Consider the following 15,833-nt stretch of genomic DNA (forward strand, 5'->3'; position numbering starts at 1 on the left):
CTTGGGGCTAACTTTGGCCTAACTGCATCCGTTTGGGTGGCGGGAGGAGGGGACTGCAAAGGGCAGCCACTGGGGTAATCTAGGGAAGCTATTTTGGTCAGTGGCCGTCAGTATTGCTGGTTCAGAACACGGCACAGGTGAAAGCGGAAATGAGTACGTTGTAGGCCTGTGTCCGAAACCAGGAGACTGGGGCAGGGAAGTCCCTCAGTCTGGCTGAGTAGAGGTGAGAACCGAATGGTTACCTTTCTGTCGCTAACATGTTAATTCCCGCCCGGAGGGAGGCACCGCCCCTGGGGGCGGTGCCGGAAGTGACGTAGGGTCGGACTCAGCCGGCAGGCTGCTGGGGAACTCGGGCCGTGTGAGGCCCTGGTTCCCGCCGGTCAGTACCTCCGGCTTCCCGGAATCCGGATCCTTGCGGCAGGCCCCTGCGTCCCAAACACAGCCATGTCCGGGAACGGTAACGCAGCGGCCACCGCGGTGAGTCCTGAGCCAGTGACTCGGAACTTCGGGTGTTCCTGACTAGTGGTGCGATGATTGGCCCCGGGTTGCCACCATTTGTTGTCTATTCGCCGGAGCTCCTGTCTTCTCCCGCCCTAATAGCCTTTTTTTTTTTTTTTCTTCTAATAGCTTTTTAAAGGGCCAGTAGTTGAGTTCCTCTGTGGAAGAACTTGTAGAGGAAATTCTTGAACTCTAAGGACGGGGTTGAGAGTGGAAAGATTGTCTCCAACGAACCCCCTATTCCTTCAGGGATCTGGGTGGGATTCCTCCAGGGCTGGCATTCACGGCTCTAGATTAGTGATCCAGCCCAGGAAAGTTAGTCTGCAGAAGACAAGGTGCTTATTCCCCGGGATCCTTTCACACGAGACAGGGCTGAGGCGGGATTTCGCCATCTTAGGTCGATGTTCCACTTCGCATCCACAGAGGAGAGCATACCTCCAAGTCTGAACTGCACACAGACATTTGGAAGTGCACCTTATTCCCCTTTCTTTGTTTTAGCAGTCACCCAGCCCCAGCCTACTGTCTACTGTGGAAACCCCCAGCTGAAACACCACTGGGATACTACCATGGGAGGGAGGAGGTCCCTTGGGTCTTCCTATTCCTAGTTTGCTCCACGGGAGCTCTGGCCTGGTGCAGATGCAAACTACAGAGCCGGTGGAAGCCGTGCTACCTTGAGATAAGAAATATGAGGCAGCTGCTTATCTCCTGGGGTCCAGCCTGCTGGTGAGAAGAGGTATTCTTTGCCATTGCAGACATTCCTGAGCACTGGACTAGGAGAAAGAAAGACCGGGATTCCACCTCCAGTTCTCTACCCGTTGTTACTAGCAGTGTGAGCTTGGACAAGTCACTTCACCCCTCAGAGCCAGCCTTTGCTTCTGTAGCATGTTCCCAAAGATTCCTGCCCTGTCTACCGGATAAGTGGTCACGAAGATTAGAAGCAATAGCTTTAGTATATACCTGCTAAATAAATAATTTTTTAATGTAACAATTTGATTTGACTATGGTGTGCAGAAGCAATTAAATTAAGGGATTGTTTGAACCGTGCAGTTTCTGGAGACCCATCTGTGGTCTTCCTGTAGCCCAGAATTTTAGTGGCCATGTTTAACATTCCAAGCCTTGTCTAATTTACTCAGAGTCCCCTAGGGTTTAATTTTTAGGAGAGTGATAGCAATGGGATAGACTAGAGTCCAAGAGCAACCAGCTGTCACCTTCTTCTCAGATGCTGCCTGCAAAAGAGATCCATGGGATAAAGATGCCAGAATAGGGAAAGTTACAAGTATGTATAGTGGCTACTGTCAGGTCTAGAATGAAATAGGGCCTCATACTAAAGAACTCAGTTCTACTTTCTTGGCACTGAACACCTTTGTCCTGGAAAGAGGCAGAGTTTTTTGAGTTCTTGGTTTGATTTTTAATGTCCCAATACTTCCTTGTTGGTGAAACCAGAGGTAGCACTCTAGATGAATGCCTCTTAGTCCTATAGAATATCAAAAGCAGAAGATACTTGGGTCTTAACTTCTTCATTTCATAGATGAACTAGTAAGTACTGATGAGATGATATGCTTAGGATCACCCAACCAAGAGGCTGAGCAAGACTAGACATCAGACCTGTTGACCCCAGTCCTTTATGTATCAGTTCTACCAGATTAGGGAATTCATAGTGTGGCAGCTCTTGGATCTAGGTGGAACTGAAGCTTCCTTAAGTGCCTGCTCTTTTGTGGATGCTGAACTTGTCCTCAGTGTCTCAGTGTAAGTTCCCCTCTGTGTGGCCCCAGCTGCCCCTGCCTGCTGCAGGCCCTGCCCTCCCTGTGACCAGGCTGATAGTCCTTATCTCTTTACCCACCTGCCTATGTGCAGCACTCCCACTGCCTTTTCCAGGATGGGCTTAAGAGCTCAGTGTTCTAGTTACTGCAGCAATAGAAGATCCTACTATCGTTTTCCTCTGGTCTGCTTCTCTGGGTCTGTGAGGAGGGCAGAAGGTACTGAGGAACATAAAGGGATCAGTCTTGGGGTATTTCCCTAGGCCAAGACTCAGGTTGCCATTCGTAAGGGGCTGAGGTTCCTTTCTTCCCAGGCAGTGATTCTGGTTCTTGGACAGGTGTTGAGGAACGCAAGGAACAGAGGGGACTGTGACCCAGGGAATTGTTTTTTGTTTGTTTATTTGTTTTTTGCAGGAAGAAAACAGCCCAAAGATGAGAGTGATTCGAGTGGGTACACGCAAGAGCCAGGTGAGTGCAGGTACTGGGTAGAGAAGGTTTGTCAGAAGAGTTCTGTGCTCACAGTATTATAAGTTGGGGGACCCCTGAGGGTTAGTTCCCAGCAGCTCAGGGATGGAGGAAATGGAGTGGTTGGGTGTTAAATTTTATGCAGAATGGCAGGTTGCATTTTGTGGAGAGAGAGTCCTCTGGGCTGCTAAAGTGGTTGGGGTACAGAGTGCTCCCAGACCAGACCCTAGGTGGGCATTTAACCCCCCTCTGAATTCCAGTCCTTTCAGGGTTGCCCTGACCCTGTGAGTGTTTGAGCTCAGAGCAGTGGCCAGGGAAGGACAGGACTAATCCAAATTTCTGCCCCCAGCTGGCTCGCGTACAGACGGACAGTGTGGTGGCAATGCTGAAAGCCTTAAATCCAGGCCTGCAGTTTGAAATCAGTGAGTTTTCCATACAGGAATCAAACCTAATGGGAAGCGCTTACCCCCTCTGGAGGGGAGAGCACAGTGTTTCTGGCTTTGCTTAGGACCAAAGCCTGGTTTTGTTGATTCCAAGAATTCTTAGCTGTTCCTAGTTTGGAGGGCCCTTTCCTCTTCTACATGGGCTATCCTGGCATTTAACATATTTTGCTTTGCGACTTTTTTTTGAGGGCATCTGCCATTCCTGCTATATAGTACATTTCTTAAGGGTAGGGACTGGGGTTTATGTGCCTCTGTGTCCACCTTGAATCTTAGCACAGTACTGGATTCAATAAGGGCTCAATAAATTTCTGATCAATGAGTGATTGATTGACTCTCTCCTCAGTTGCTATGTCCACCACAGGTGACAGGATTCTTGATACTGCACTCTCCAAGGTAACATTCCCCCCCCAATCCTTGTCCTCCTCCTCTTTCCTTTCCCCAAGAGATTCATTCTAACACTTTTGCATTGCAGATTGGAGAGAAGAGCCTATTTACCAAGGAGCTGGAACATGCATTAGAGAAGAATGAGTAAGTGAGAGACAGGAGAATGTGGGTCCTCCCAGCCTCTTACTAGGACCCCAGTGTGTATCAGACCTGTGTATCAGTTAGGCTGCAGGGCTTAAACCCTTGGGTAGGCTCGAGGGGGAGTCAGATGTGTGTTTTTCAGGAGTCAGAAAAGGAGAATGTTCTGGTTCTGAGCCATCTGGCTACCTGCAGTGCAAGACTGATTGGGAGTAGGAGGGTAGGGAGAAAGGGAGCAGGTCTCAGGGTCCTGAGGTCTCAGAGAGGCCTGCTTCCGGAACTTCTCTTAGTTCTGCCACTGAAATAGAGGCAGGGGTAGGTAGAGGAGAAGAGGTAGAGGCCTGCTGCCCGAGACCTTCTCCTTGCCATCTATCCCATCTCTTAGAGTGGACCTGGTCGTTCACTCCCTGAAGGACCTGCCCACTGTACTTCCTCCCAGCTTCACCATTGGAGCCATCTGCAAGTAAGTGTCCTCTGAGTCTGGGTCTGAGCTGGGAGAGGGGGGAGGGCAGGCAGCATGTTAACCTTGGCTTTTCCTTTTGGGACTTGGCATTTTACCTCTATGGCTATCTCCCTTGCTCTGAGTATTAACCATGGCAGAAAAACTCAGAAAATGCCACTTAGTGGGCTATCAAGAGAAATTGGAAATGACCTTAACTGAGATCTCTCATTCTATGATCTTCCCTCCACTCCTAGACGAGAGGATCCCTACGATGCTGTTGTTTTTCACCCAAAGTTTGTTGGGAAGACCCTAGAAACCTTGCCAGGGAAGAGGTGAGTGGGGCCTGGGTAGGCACCTTGGTGGGGTATGCACAGAAGATGGAAGGTTGGAAGGAGGAGGGAAGGAACTACCTGCCTAGGGTTAAATCTCATTTTAAATCCTCTCTCTGAGCAGTGTGGTGGGAACCAGCTCCCTGCGGAGAGCAGCTCAGCTGCAGAGAAAGTTTCCACATCTGGAGTTCAAGAGTATTGTATCCTCTTAAGGGAGGGAGGGAAGAGCAGCTAGCAACCCAGATAAAAGATAAGTTCCATAGGGTCCTGAGTCCTAAAATTGGAAAGGGCTTCCAGAGGAAGTGGACCGTAGGGGCACTTCCATCCATCCACCCACTCATAATCTTTTCATATTTTCTCAGCTTGGCACTGAGGATAATGGTGAGCAAGATCAGCATTGTCCCTGCTCATATAGAGTTTATATTTTGGTTTTGGAGACAAATAAGCATTGATAATGCAGAGTGATACTGAACAGTGATTACTCTGGGGGGTGTGGTGAAGAGGATAAAGGGTACTTCCATTTTTATTTTATGTTCTATATTTTTATTTTTACCATGAATATATAGAATGTTTTATAAAACTAATTTAGTATGTGCTAAGTGCTCCAATGTGTAAAGTAGGAAATTCTTTGGAATCTTCTAACTGGAACATCTACACACAGACTTCAGGAGCAAAGAAGACGTCTTAGAGATCTTTATAACCATGGGCAGGTTTTTTAACTGTCATTTTCCTCATCTGTAAAATGTAGATAATAATGAAAAATCTTCCTCTTAAGAGTTTCTGTGAAAATTAAATAATAGTACTTTAGAATAGTATCTGACATGTAGTATGAGGTGTTACCTGTTTCCATTAAGCTAAAAACCAAAACATGCGAAGTTATCCAGCTAGAAGGAGAATGTTTCAAGCAGAGGGAACAATGCTCATGGTCCTTAGCATCTCTCCATAGCGAGGAAACCTCAACACACGGCTTCAGAAGCTGGATGAGCTGCAGGAGTTCAGTGCTATCATCTTGGCTGCAGCTGGCCTGCAGCGCATGGGCTGGCAGAACCGAATAGGGCAGGTAGGTGCTGCCCCTATTCCCTCCCCAGTTAATATTTATCCCCTTCCTGCCCATATACTCTTTAAAAAAAAAAAGATTTTATTTATTTTTAGAGAGAAGGGAAGGGAGGGAGAAAGAGAAGGAGATACATCGAGATGTGAGAGAAATATCAATAGGTTGCCTCTCACACATGCCCCAACCAGGGACCAGCCCACAACCCAGGGATGTGCCTTGACCAGGAATTGAACTGGTGACTTTTCACATTGTGGAATGATGCTCAATCTAGCCAGTCTGGTTAGGGCCTGCCTATATACTTTTCTTGAGCACCCCATCTCTAACACTGCAAGCTGGAAATGAGTCCCAGGCTAGGAAAACTGGGGATCAAAGGCCAAACACTATTGCCTTTCCAGGCTTTCTATAGGACAGGGAAGCCCCATCTCTGCTATGTGCCTTTAGTTACCCCCATCTCCATGCTTCTGCCTGTTGTACCTCCACAGATTCTGCGCCCTGAGGAATGCATGTATGCTGTGGGTCAGGTATGCTTGACCAAGGAAGCCATGTATTGATAAGCCCAAGAAGCTGGTCACACAACCTTCTAAATCTGCTTCCCCTAGCATAAACTTTCCTAGGGAGGGGCAAGCTTTGGGAAGCTGCTGTACCAAAAGGCCTTGGGGAACAGGTGGAGGTGGGCTGGTTCACATCCTTATCTCCATTGGTTGGGAAAAAAATTGGGCCTGATGTCTTAGGCTGTTCTTCCATCAGGGGGCCCTGGGCGTGGAAGTCCGAGCCAAGGACCAGGACATCTTGGATCTGGTGGGTATGTTGCACGACCCTGAGACTCTGCTTTGCTGCATCGCTGAAAGGGCCTTCCTGAAGCACCTGGTAGGGCCTGTGTTCCACCTGTGGAGGGGTCAGGAGTTGGAAAGGGTAGTGGGGAGATTCCTCAAATTAATGCTGTGTTTCATGGTTAACTCTTTCTTGAATGTTGTGTGTGAAGAGGATCCAGGTCTGGGCCCGTAACCTCCTTTTCAGTTATGTCCTCACAGACCTATGATCTCTGAGGACTCTGGTCAAAGGGTAGTTAAGGGTCTTTGGAGCTCACAGGGAGAACTTCTTACTGCAGGAAGGAGGCTGCAGCGTACCAGTAGCAGTGCATACAGCTATAAAGGATGGACAAGTAAGCACGGAAGATGGGTGGAAGGGTAGGGAAGAAAGGACTGTGGCATTTCTCCCTGTGCATCCTCAGTTGCCAGCAAGAACAGCCTAGGTTTTTAAGCAGTTTCCTCTCAAAATATGCTGAGGCAACTATTTTCTTTCCCAGCTGTACCTGACTGGTGGAGTCTGGAGTCTGGATGGCTCAGATAGCATGCAAGAGACCATGCAGGCCACCATCTATGTCTCTGCCCAGGTGCCAAGACGAGGGTGAAGGGAAGGGTAAGAAACAAGTCTGTCTCACCTCCCCTTTCATACTCACCAAATATTACTTTCTTCCCTGACCAGCACGAAGATGGCCCTGAAGATGACCCACAGCTGGTGAGCATCACTGCCCAGAACATTCCACGAGTAGCCCAGCTGGCTGCTGAGAACCTGGGCATCAGCCTGGCCAACTTGTTGCTGAACAAAGGAGCCAAGAACATTTTGGATGTTGCACGGCAACTTAATGATACCCACTAACTGATCTGTAGGGCACAGGTGCCTGGGTTGCTACTGTCCAGTGCCTTCATCCCAGCCTTAGTGCCCTATTTTCATTGCTGTCTGGGGAGCGATTGCCTTGCCTGCTCAGTATGTTGGGAGCTTCAACTTTTTACAGAGTCCAAGTCTTTGAATGTAACAAACTCTACTAATAAAAATCCTAGCTTGCTCACTCCAGTTAACCAGTCATATCTGATAGCACCCCCACCCCCACCCCACTAAGCCTCGGAAGAATAATCTAAGTCATCAATTCTACAACACTTTGGGGCAAAATAAAAAGAGGACACATTAAAAAAAAAATCCTTTAATAAAATTAGTTCATCTGAAACTCCCCTATACTTAGGTAATACTTTTGAATGGGTTAGATGCTAAATTCCAGTTCAGAAGCTGGGTCCAGGTGGGGTTACCGGATTGTGCTGGTACATAGGTGCTGCGCCATGGGGCTGGAGCTGGAAGGCCTGGCTGCTGTCAGCTGCAGGCGCGCACAGGCCCGCGCAAGAGCCCTGCAGTCCGCATGTACCCCGCCCCCACCTCTCTGAGCCTCACCGCGGGAGGCGCTGGTCTCCGGGGAGAGGCGTGCACTTTCCAGTATCTGGCCTGGCCGTACAGCCCAGGTCTAGAATGAAGGCGGAGGCAGCAAAGGGGATGCCGAAAAATTAAATGATCAAAGTCTCCTCCACCGAAGCCTGGAAAGACGCCAAAAGCCAGCAATGAGGTCACGATCTAAGCACCAAGCTGGAGAAGAATCTGAGGCTCCCCCGACGACTCACCTTCCGGGGTCGCGGCCGCTCACATCAGCTCTACGTCAGAGCAGCAGGCCTGGCCTTCCAGAAGGTGCCGCAGCCCAACAGCCACTCAAAGGGCAGAACGGCCGAGTCACAGTTCCGGGGAGGACCAGGACCAGGCCGAGCGGCGTTCAGCGGTTGTTCAGCGGTTGCTCCGCGGGCGAAAACCAGAGCGGGGTCCGCGAACCTGTGCGGGGGGCAGGGCGGCCGGCCGGCAACCTTAGACTGGGGGGGTGGGGGGTGGCTCAGCTCTTTCCGTGAGGGCTATGGTGGCCCTTAAAAGGGCCTTTGTGGTGGCACGGGGTGTTAGGCTGCCGGGAGCGGCGCAGGCGCTCCTCAGTACTCCTGAGAGGCCTGGGTGCCCTTCTTGCCGCCCGCCGGGGCTTTCGGCCCTACAGTGGCACTGGTCTTCTTGGGCAGCAGCACGGCCTGGATGTTGGGCAGGACGCCTCCCTGGGCGATCGTCACACCGCCAAGCAGCTTGTTGAGTTCCTCGTCGTTGCGGATGGCCAGCTGTAGGTGGCGGGGAATGATGCGCGTCTTCTTGTTGTCGCGGGCCGCATTGCCCGCCAGCTCCAAGATCTCCGCCGTGAGGTACTCCAGCACCGCCGCCAGATACACAGGAGCACCGGCGCCCACCCTCTCGGCATAGTGGCCCTTCCGCAGCAGCCGGTGAACGCGACCCACTGGGAACTGAAGGCCTGCGCGCGAGGACCGCGACTTGGCTTTGGCGCGGGCCTTGCCTCCAGTCTTACCGCGGCCGGACATAATGCGCGATGTAAAGGAGTGATAAGTGCCCCTAAAGAACCGACACAGCTGCCCGCTGCAGTCTTAACTGCTGCCTCAAACGGCGGCCGCCCTTATAAGCCCCCAGGGCACACCCCCCCGCTCCCTTCTGATTGGCTCTTTTCTCTAAAGGTGCCTCTGGTTGGTTGCGGTTAACCCTTCGGTGATGCGTCTTGGCTGAGGGAGCGCGACAGCCTATTGGTCAAATTTGAAAACCTTTTGCCCGGGGAAAATGGCGAGGTACGGTAGCTGAAAGCCAACCATCCCTCATCTAGCCAATCCGGGGGAGGCGCGCGGCATTTAAACACTACAGCCAGCAGCAGAAACCAGGAGACAAAGAGGGTGGAGTCTTAAGCTTTGGGAAATGTGTGGGGCCCAGGATTTGCAAAGGAAAAGGGTTAACACTACAACTACATCTGCCTGCCTCCCCTTCCAGGTCTGGTCACTCCACACTCCTATCCAGGAAAGGGAGAGTGAAAAAAGAAAGAAACGAGAGCCCCTGAAAGTTCCAATCCCATATCAGAGAAGAGAACTCCAATCTTATGGCCCTTCATGCCACCTGAAGTATCAGCCTTTCAATATTTATTAAACATCTTGTCTGGTTTCAGTTGTTTCTACTTACATCTTGCTAGGAGGTGCCTGGTGTCCTGAAAGAAAAAAGAATGGAGCGGAGAGATAGGCATCCTCGTGGAGGAAGTGCCTCCACCAAACCCTCCCAATCTACCCTAAAATGCCCATACAGAAAACACACCTACAGGAACAAGAAAAAGACAACACTTTATTGTTACCACTGGGAGCACCTGTGCTTCCCCACCCTCACCTGCTTTTACTAATTAGAATACTTAATTTATAGTCTAATGTGACGTCATCTTCAAGCCTGTGTCCTTATCACCAGCCAGGGTTCTATCCCCAGGCCCAACATATACCTTGAAAGTTAAGAGTTGTGGAAAACTGTCTCACAGCTGCAGTTTTCCAACTTAGGGGGCTGCAAAGATGGGATGGATAGGGAGAGTGGCAAATTGAAGAAAACAACAGGCAAAGTCCAATCACTGGAAGTCAAGAAAGGTCCAGTATGTCAATAATCACAGGGGAAAGGAAATGCTAAGAAGAATGAGGTGTGGGAGGGACCTGGGCGGAGAGGCAGTCTTGGTCTAGAATGAGGTTGGCCTCAGTCAGGAACCCTGGAAGCTGTGAAGTAAAAGGCAATGGCCAGGGGACTCAGACATCATAGAAGAGTCGGACAAGCTGGTACCGAATGGAGAAGGTGACAGCACTGCCCAGGATCTACAAGGAAAAATGACTAGAGTCAGAACCATGGAGAAAGGGAAACAAAAAGGTGTAAATCCCATTCTCATTTGTACCTGTAGCAGCAGCAGGAGTAGGGTGAGGTTTCTCTCATGCATGGGCCCAAAGACTTTAAGTAGCAAGTTGATGAGGGTCATGTTATTACACTCGGTGAAGTCCCCATCCTCATTCTCACTCTGGCGTACTGTCACTAGCTGGAGACTCTCTGCTATCTGGAAGGGCCAGAGGTGGAGAGAACTTCAGCTAATACCTACGCTTATTGAATGGGGATCTACTTAATGCTTCCAAACTCCCGCTGGACCTAATGCAGGCCTAGGTTCCCCATTCCCTGAATTCAGGATGGTGACCTAAAGCCTTACCTCCTTCTTCCCCTGTTACCTTTAGAATAAAGGTGCCCAAGAAAGAGAGGCTCTTGGTCTTGAACTTGGAATAGCTCATCTCCAGTTTGCCTGTGTTGGTATTAAGTCTGCAGGGGGAAGAGAGCTTTACATAACTGGGCCACTACTTAAAGAACTCTCCTCAGTGTGGTTATATAATAGAAGAACACTGAATGTAGAGTCAAACAACTTGAGGTCTATTTCTGGCTCTGCTGCTTACTACTATGATCAGAGCTGCTGTGAACAGTAAATGAGATTATGTAAATAAATGTGCTCTGTAACTTATAAAATGCTAATCACATGGAAACAGTAGTCACCCTTCTTTGGGCCCACTCCCTTTGCACAGCAAATGTATAAGGCTGGCTTTATGCATCCCAGGTGAAAAAGTTATGATGCCCCTTTCAAGCCCCAAAGCAGCTACCTGGGCACACGGTGGCGAGGGCAGGGGATGATATGCAGGAGCTGAGGCAGTGAGTAGAGAAAGTTGAACACCTGGGGCATGAAGAAGAGTAGCATTGTCTTGCTGAAGTGTCCCAAGATGCCCACCACGGCAAAGGTCATGCCAGCAAAATAACAGAATGTATCTCCCACAAACACCCGTGATGGGTACCTGTGTGGAGGAGAGGATCTGAGCCAGTGGCAAAAGGCATTACCAATCTGTTCTCTTGTATCATACATCCTGGGCACTGGGCTAGCTAGCCCTGACCCTAGTTCTGACTCAGACTCCGTCCAGCTCTCCCAGCAACTCTCCAGCACCCAAGGGCCTGAATTCATATTCCTGGGGGCTCCATAGCATTTATCCCAAACACTGCTGGGTAAAGAGCAATTTAAGGGGGCAGGAGGGTATAAGGGGACTAAATGATAATGGGAAAAAAAATACAATAAAGATTAAATTAAAAAAAAAAAAAAAAGCAACTTAAGAATACTATCCATTGAAGACCCAGAAAACACTCAACAGTATGCACAGGTCTAGCCTCTCCATTGGGAAATAGGTCATGATCAGGACCAAAAAATTGTCCCCCTATCCACAGGCCTACTTACCAGTTATGATAGAGCAATCCCAAGGTGGTGAAAAAAAATGGTATCATGAAGTAGAGGGAAAAGACATGATCATCTCGACAATCACCTTTGGAAAGAGGGGGAAAAGAAGGAAAAACTGACAGCCACTTCCTCTGCATACCCTGTTTCTGTCTGCCTCTAAGTTATGTCCCAAGCTATATTGTCCACCTCTCCCAAGTCACATTCAAGAACTCACTACCCCTTTTATGTCACCTAGGCAATTCTCAACATTCTACTTTTTTCATGAACCCTTCCTAAACCAGTTATTGTCTTAAATTGGTTTAGACTATTCAGATCTCAGTTTGAATATGAGCTTTACTTCCTGTGTAACCTTTTCATGACACATTTAACTTCCCTAAGCCTCCATTTCCTCATCTGTAAAATATAGTTAATAACACCTGCCACACAGAGCTGTTACAAAGACCACCAGAAACATATCTGTAATCAAAGTTGGATTTACTGACTTGTGACAAGGGAGACTTTTGGAAACCACATACCATGGGGAGCTGTGGGATGCCTCAGTAAGGGGATATTAGGAGGATTTGTTATAAGATTTAAGTAATTCTGAGCAGATCCTGACTGGTGTGACTCAGTGGGTTGGGCCTTGTCCTGCAAACCAAAGGTTGCCGGTTTGATTCCCTGTTGGCAAATGCCTGGATTGCAGGCCAGGTCCCTGGTTTCTCTCCCTCTAAAAATAAACAAATAAAATCTTTTTTTTTTTTTTTAAAGCAATTCTGAGGAGGATGCAAAGAGGCAGAGTTTTGCCCTGGTGTGGGTGCTGTCAACAGGAGTAATTCTATAATAAGCATCTTAATTTTCATCTAAGTAGTCGGAGGAACTGTAGAAGTAAGAAGCAATCACTCATGTTAGCCAGAAGAGGGGGGATTCTGGTCATTTTGTGGAATTCACAGTGTTCTTGTGGTTTTGTAAATCCTCAGACATACTTACAGGGGGTATGGTTTATGTCTTATTCTATCGTGGTGACAGAGTGATTTGGGGGTTCTGTGAAATTTTTTATGTTCAGTAAGAGAAGACCATGGGCTACACATTAGTGCCAATCAAGCTATAAATGACAGAGCTGCTCTTTTTCTTACATTTAAGAAATCTTAGTTATTATTTGCAAAGTAAATCTTTTCCCTTATTGTCTATAATTATTAACATATTGTTTTTCCCCCCAAATTCCCCAAAGCCAGACTATCAGGCAACTCCCTTAACACCCAGACTTCTCTCTCCCTACCCTCAACTTAATACTTATACTTCCCTATCCCTACCCTCAATCCCACTTACCTTCCAGCTCCACCAGGTTGAAGATGATGATGGAAGCAGAAATGACTAGCGACTGGCCAGCCTCTAGGCCATTAATTCCTGCTAGGATATTGATGGCATTGGTACAGAACACTGCCAACAGCCCCATGTAGACATAGTACAGGATCCCTGGGGGTGGCGGTAAGGACAGTAAGAAAAGAAGTAGCGCCATGTATAGAATGAGGATTTAAGAATACTCCTCTGAAAAAAAGTGGTGGGGATAGAGGATAAGATGAAGGGCCAACGGAAAGGATCTGAGAAGACACAGAGACAAATCAGGGGCACTTGGAGGAGAATGCAGAGCGCCAGGAAGGATGCTCTGCTGGATATCTTATGGGATAAGGGTGCCCTGAAATACAGGCCATAGGGTCACTATTAGTGAAGCTACTCACCCAAATCCAAATGCAGGCCAAGAATCGGTCGAAAAGGCTTGGGTACCACAATGGTTGTGTTGCCAAAGTTGGTGAAATAGACCATGAGGAGAGGTAGTGAGGCAGCTGTGGGCAGCAGCAGCTTATGGCGCCAGCGCAGATTCAGGACATCATCCGCGAAGCCCAGGAAAATCATGCAGCAGATGGCAAGGAGCGCACCTATCAGGGCCACAAACTGGGGGAGGCTCGGGCGGGCAAGTCACAGCTCAACCCTACTCCCACTTCACCACTCCTTTCAAGAATTTCTCTTTTTGTTCGTTCCTCAGCCACTCACCCCCAAACCCAAATAACCCCAACTCTCAGGTAGCTCCCAGCCCCAGCCCCAGACAACCGCTCCCATTAACCCACTTACTTCATGGTGGGGGAAAGCTTTACATTGCTCCTCCACAAAGCAGTTCAGGAAAGGGAAAGGGATGAAGCAGAAGAGAATGATAAGGAAAACAGCACCGCTGATCACTCCCTGGGACTCTGGGCTGTGGCCCAGCAGCAAGGAGTAGTGGAAGGGAAAGAGGAAAGGGGGCGTGGTCACTCACTAGTGCAAGCTTTATAGTAACCTCATTGGCTTGGGGGGGGGGGGGGTCACGTACCACTGCTTAAGTCCCTGATACACCAGTGAGTTCGCCCTTTCCTTTCGCCCATCCCTTTGCTACCCAGTTCTGAACTTCAGCTCCCGGGGTGGGGGATGGGGGTCTGCTGGGTTAGCGCCATATCTCCGCACGCGGTCAAACACCCCAGTCCCAGCCCCTGCCTTGCCCACTCCTTCCCCAGCCTTTGTCCTCTGCCCGGGACCCGTGCGCCACCGCTCACATCTGCTTCTGGCCGGATTTGTTGAGGTCCTGGCCACAGAGGCGTGCGGCGATGAAGTGGCTACGGAAGGCTGGGATGAGGGTGAGTGTGGCCACAAACCCCAGCAGCGAGCCGATCAAATTCACCAGCAGCGGCATCGGCAACTCCGAGAAGGCCCACATAGTGACCGACCAGAGGGCCGGCTCCGCTGCCTCCTCAGTTGACGCTCAAGCAGGGCAGAAGCTCTCAGCCCACAGCAGTGAGGAGAGAACGCTCCCCGCGGGCTGGTACTCCCACACCTGGCAGAGCAAAGCTCGACAACTCCGACTTGAGCCTCTCTCGCCGACTCCCGCGAGCCTCTACACAGCAACCGAAGCTCCGCCCCACTGCATTTACTTACCCACCGTTTCCTCCCGGATCTTGTTCCCAGAGCAACTATCGTTACTGAAGGCGCAGGTGGCCATTTTTAATATGGGCAGAAGAGTGGGGCTAAAATTATCTTAAACATGCTTTATTCGAGAATTGAGTAATCACGTGGGTACTGGAAAAGCAATTAAAGATAAAAGCAGATACTTTCATATCATATTAAAGATGTACAATCCAAAGTAGAAAAACTTGCCCGGTTCCAAGATGAACGACTCCTTGACCACGTGTCTGACGCCACTTACTCTTAGTTCCACGTCAGTTTTAGCTCCTTCGGCCTCTGCAGGTCATATTTAAAGGGCCAGTAACAGAAGTTTACTATGGGATACCTCTGGAGAGTGGAAAACGGCTACTGGAAGCAAGGGAAAAAGCTGGAGAGGCGTGGATGTAGAACAGCACTTGCTCCTTGTACAAAACCTGTTCCCACTGTAGTTGGAAGCCAAGGTAAATACAACTAAGTTCCCAGAAACGCAGCTACAGTTTGGAAGATGATGTAAATTCTAAAGCGTAGACACTTAAAAAGCCCTTACTACTCCGTGCTTTTCTTGTCCTTGGTCTTGGTACTTTTTCCTTAAGCATCCCACCCACTCTGTGCCCCCTACAGTGGCACCAAAGGGGCTGGGAGTGTCCTAAATTCTTGGACTTAACCGGGTACTTGATTTTCCTTGCTCCTGGATCACTGCACTGTGCCCAGCTACCAAAACGAGGAGGTGAGGCTGAGGCGTTAGAGCTAAGGTAGCAGAACAAGACCCAGCGTGTTTTACTCTGAGCCTGAGAAACTCGCAGTCCTGTTTCTTCCTCCAGGTTACCGTGTCTTTGTTCTTGGCACCTGTTTCCTTGCAGATAACAGTTCACCAATATCTTCATTCTTTTTCATTCACCTACAGGCTCCTAGGTGACAAATGATTTCTATTCCTCGGAGAGAAAATAACCAACAGGGGAGTTTGAAACTCAAGTATCCTGTCACTTTGTCCACTCCTTGGACTTATTCTTAACCAAAGATAGTCCTCCACCGCCCCCCACCCCCAACCCCGCCTGTCTCTCAAAACCAGGTGTGAAATATCTCTTCTACTTGCAGGTGGCTCTAGTTAACAACAAAAAACCATATACTTTATACTTTATATATGTGAACTTGTTACAGAAACAGGGGTGTTCCAAAAAAAACCCAGAGTTTGCGGCTGGGGGATGAGGAAAAGGAAGCAGCTATTAGAATGCCTCCACATGCCTGAGGCTGGTGGCTAGTGTCTTTTTTTTATGCAAAATGGCTTTAATGCATCCAAAGCCTCAGGTAGATGGGAGGGGACTTGGACCAGGGGATGGTATGAAGAAAGCACACAGATCCTGCGTGAGGTTCTGTGAATGGTCAGAACTGGTTACCGCACCCACTGC

At 49.2% G+C, this 15,833-nt stretch overlaps 3 protein-coding genes across 9 annotated transcripts; 1 reads left to right on the forward strand and 2 right to left on the reverse strand.

Moving 5' to 3' along the window:
- Nucleotides 1-297: 297 nt before the first annotated feature.
- HMBS (hydroxymethylbilane synthase) lies at nucleotides 298-7,364 on the forward strand. 4 transcript variants are annotated; one of them, XM_090266085.1, is made up of 15 exons: nucleotides 298-477; nucleotides 1,251-2,244; nucleotides 2,670-2,723; nucleotides 3,070-3,142; nucleotides 3,507-3,556; nucleotides 3,636-3,691; nucleotides 4,071-4,148; nucleotides 4,382-4,459; nucleotides 4,581-4,656; nucleotides 5,403-5,516; nucleotides 5,993-6,031; nucleotides 6,258-6,377; nucleotides 6,619-6,672; nucleotides 6,817-6,903; nucleotides 6,996-7,364. In XM_090266085.1, exons 3-15 carry the CDS (start codon nucleotides 2,688-2,690, stop codon nucleotides 7,167-7,169), a joined length of 1,035 nt encoding a protein of 344 aa, XP_090122211.1. In that variant the 5' UTR covers nucleotides 298-477; nucleotides 1,251-2,244; nucleotides 2,670-2,687; the 3' UTR covers nucleotides 7,170-7,364. The 4 variants fall into 4 exon arrangements, with proteins under 4 accessions (XP_090122211.1, XP_090122209.1, XP_090122212.1 ...); XM_090266083.1 differs by lacking the exon at nucleotides 1,251-2,244; XM_090266086.1 differs by lacking the exons at nucleotides 298-477; nucleotides 1,251-2,244 and adding an exon at nucleotides 641-1,231.
- Nucleotides 7,365-8,239: 875 nt separating this feature from the next.
- H2AX (H2A.X variant histone) lies at nucleotides 8,240-8,800 on the reverse strand. The gene has a single exon (XM_090266087.1). It carries the CDS (start codon nucleotides 8,738-8,740, stop codon nucleotides 8,309-8,311), a length of 432 nt encoding a protein of 143 aa, XP_090122213.1. The 5' UTR covers nucleotides 8,741-8,800; the 3' UTR covers nucleotides 8,240-8,308.
- A 716-nt stretch (nucleotides 8,801-9,516) lies between these two features.
- On the reverse strand, nucleotides 9,517-14,422 carry DPAGT1 (dolichyl-phosphate N-acetylglucosaminephosphotransferase 1). 4 transcript variants are annotated; one of them, XM_090266080.1, is made up of 9 exons: nucleotides 14,043-14,416; nucleotides 13,588-13,708; nucleotides 13,197-13,410; nucleotides 12,787-12,867; nucleotides 11,482-11,566; nucleotides 10,862-11,050; nucleotides 10,442-10,529; nucleotides 10,120-10,275; nucleotides 9,517-10,042 (listed from the first exon to the last, which is right to left on the reverse strand). In XM_090266080.1, the coding sequence occupies exons 1-9, from the start codon at nucleotides 14,201-14,203 to the stop codon at nucleotides 9,977-9,979; spliced, it is 1,161 nt and encodes a 386-aa protein (XP_090122206.1). In that variant the 5' UTR covers nucleotides 14,204-14,416; the 3' UTR covers nucleotides 9,517-9,976. The 4 variants fall into 4 exon arrangements, with proteins under 4 accessions (XP_090122206.1, XP_090122205.1, XP_090122207.1 ...); XM_090266079.1 differs by having other exon boundaries at nucleotides 12,787-12,933; XM_090266081.1 differs by having other exon boundaries at nucleotides 12,787-12,864; nucleotides 14,043-14,415.
- Nucleotides 14,423-15,833: the final 1,411 nt, after the last annotated feature.

This window comes from Furipterus horrens, unplaced genomic scaffold, assembly GCF_987537825.1.
Source record: "Furipterus horrens unplaced genomic scaffold, mFurHor1.1.pri manual_scaffold_2, whole genome shotgun sequence".
NCBI classification, from domain to species: Eukaryota; Metazoa; Chordata; class Mammalia; order Chiroptera; family Furipteridae; genus Furipterus; species Furipterus horrens.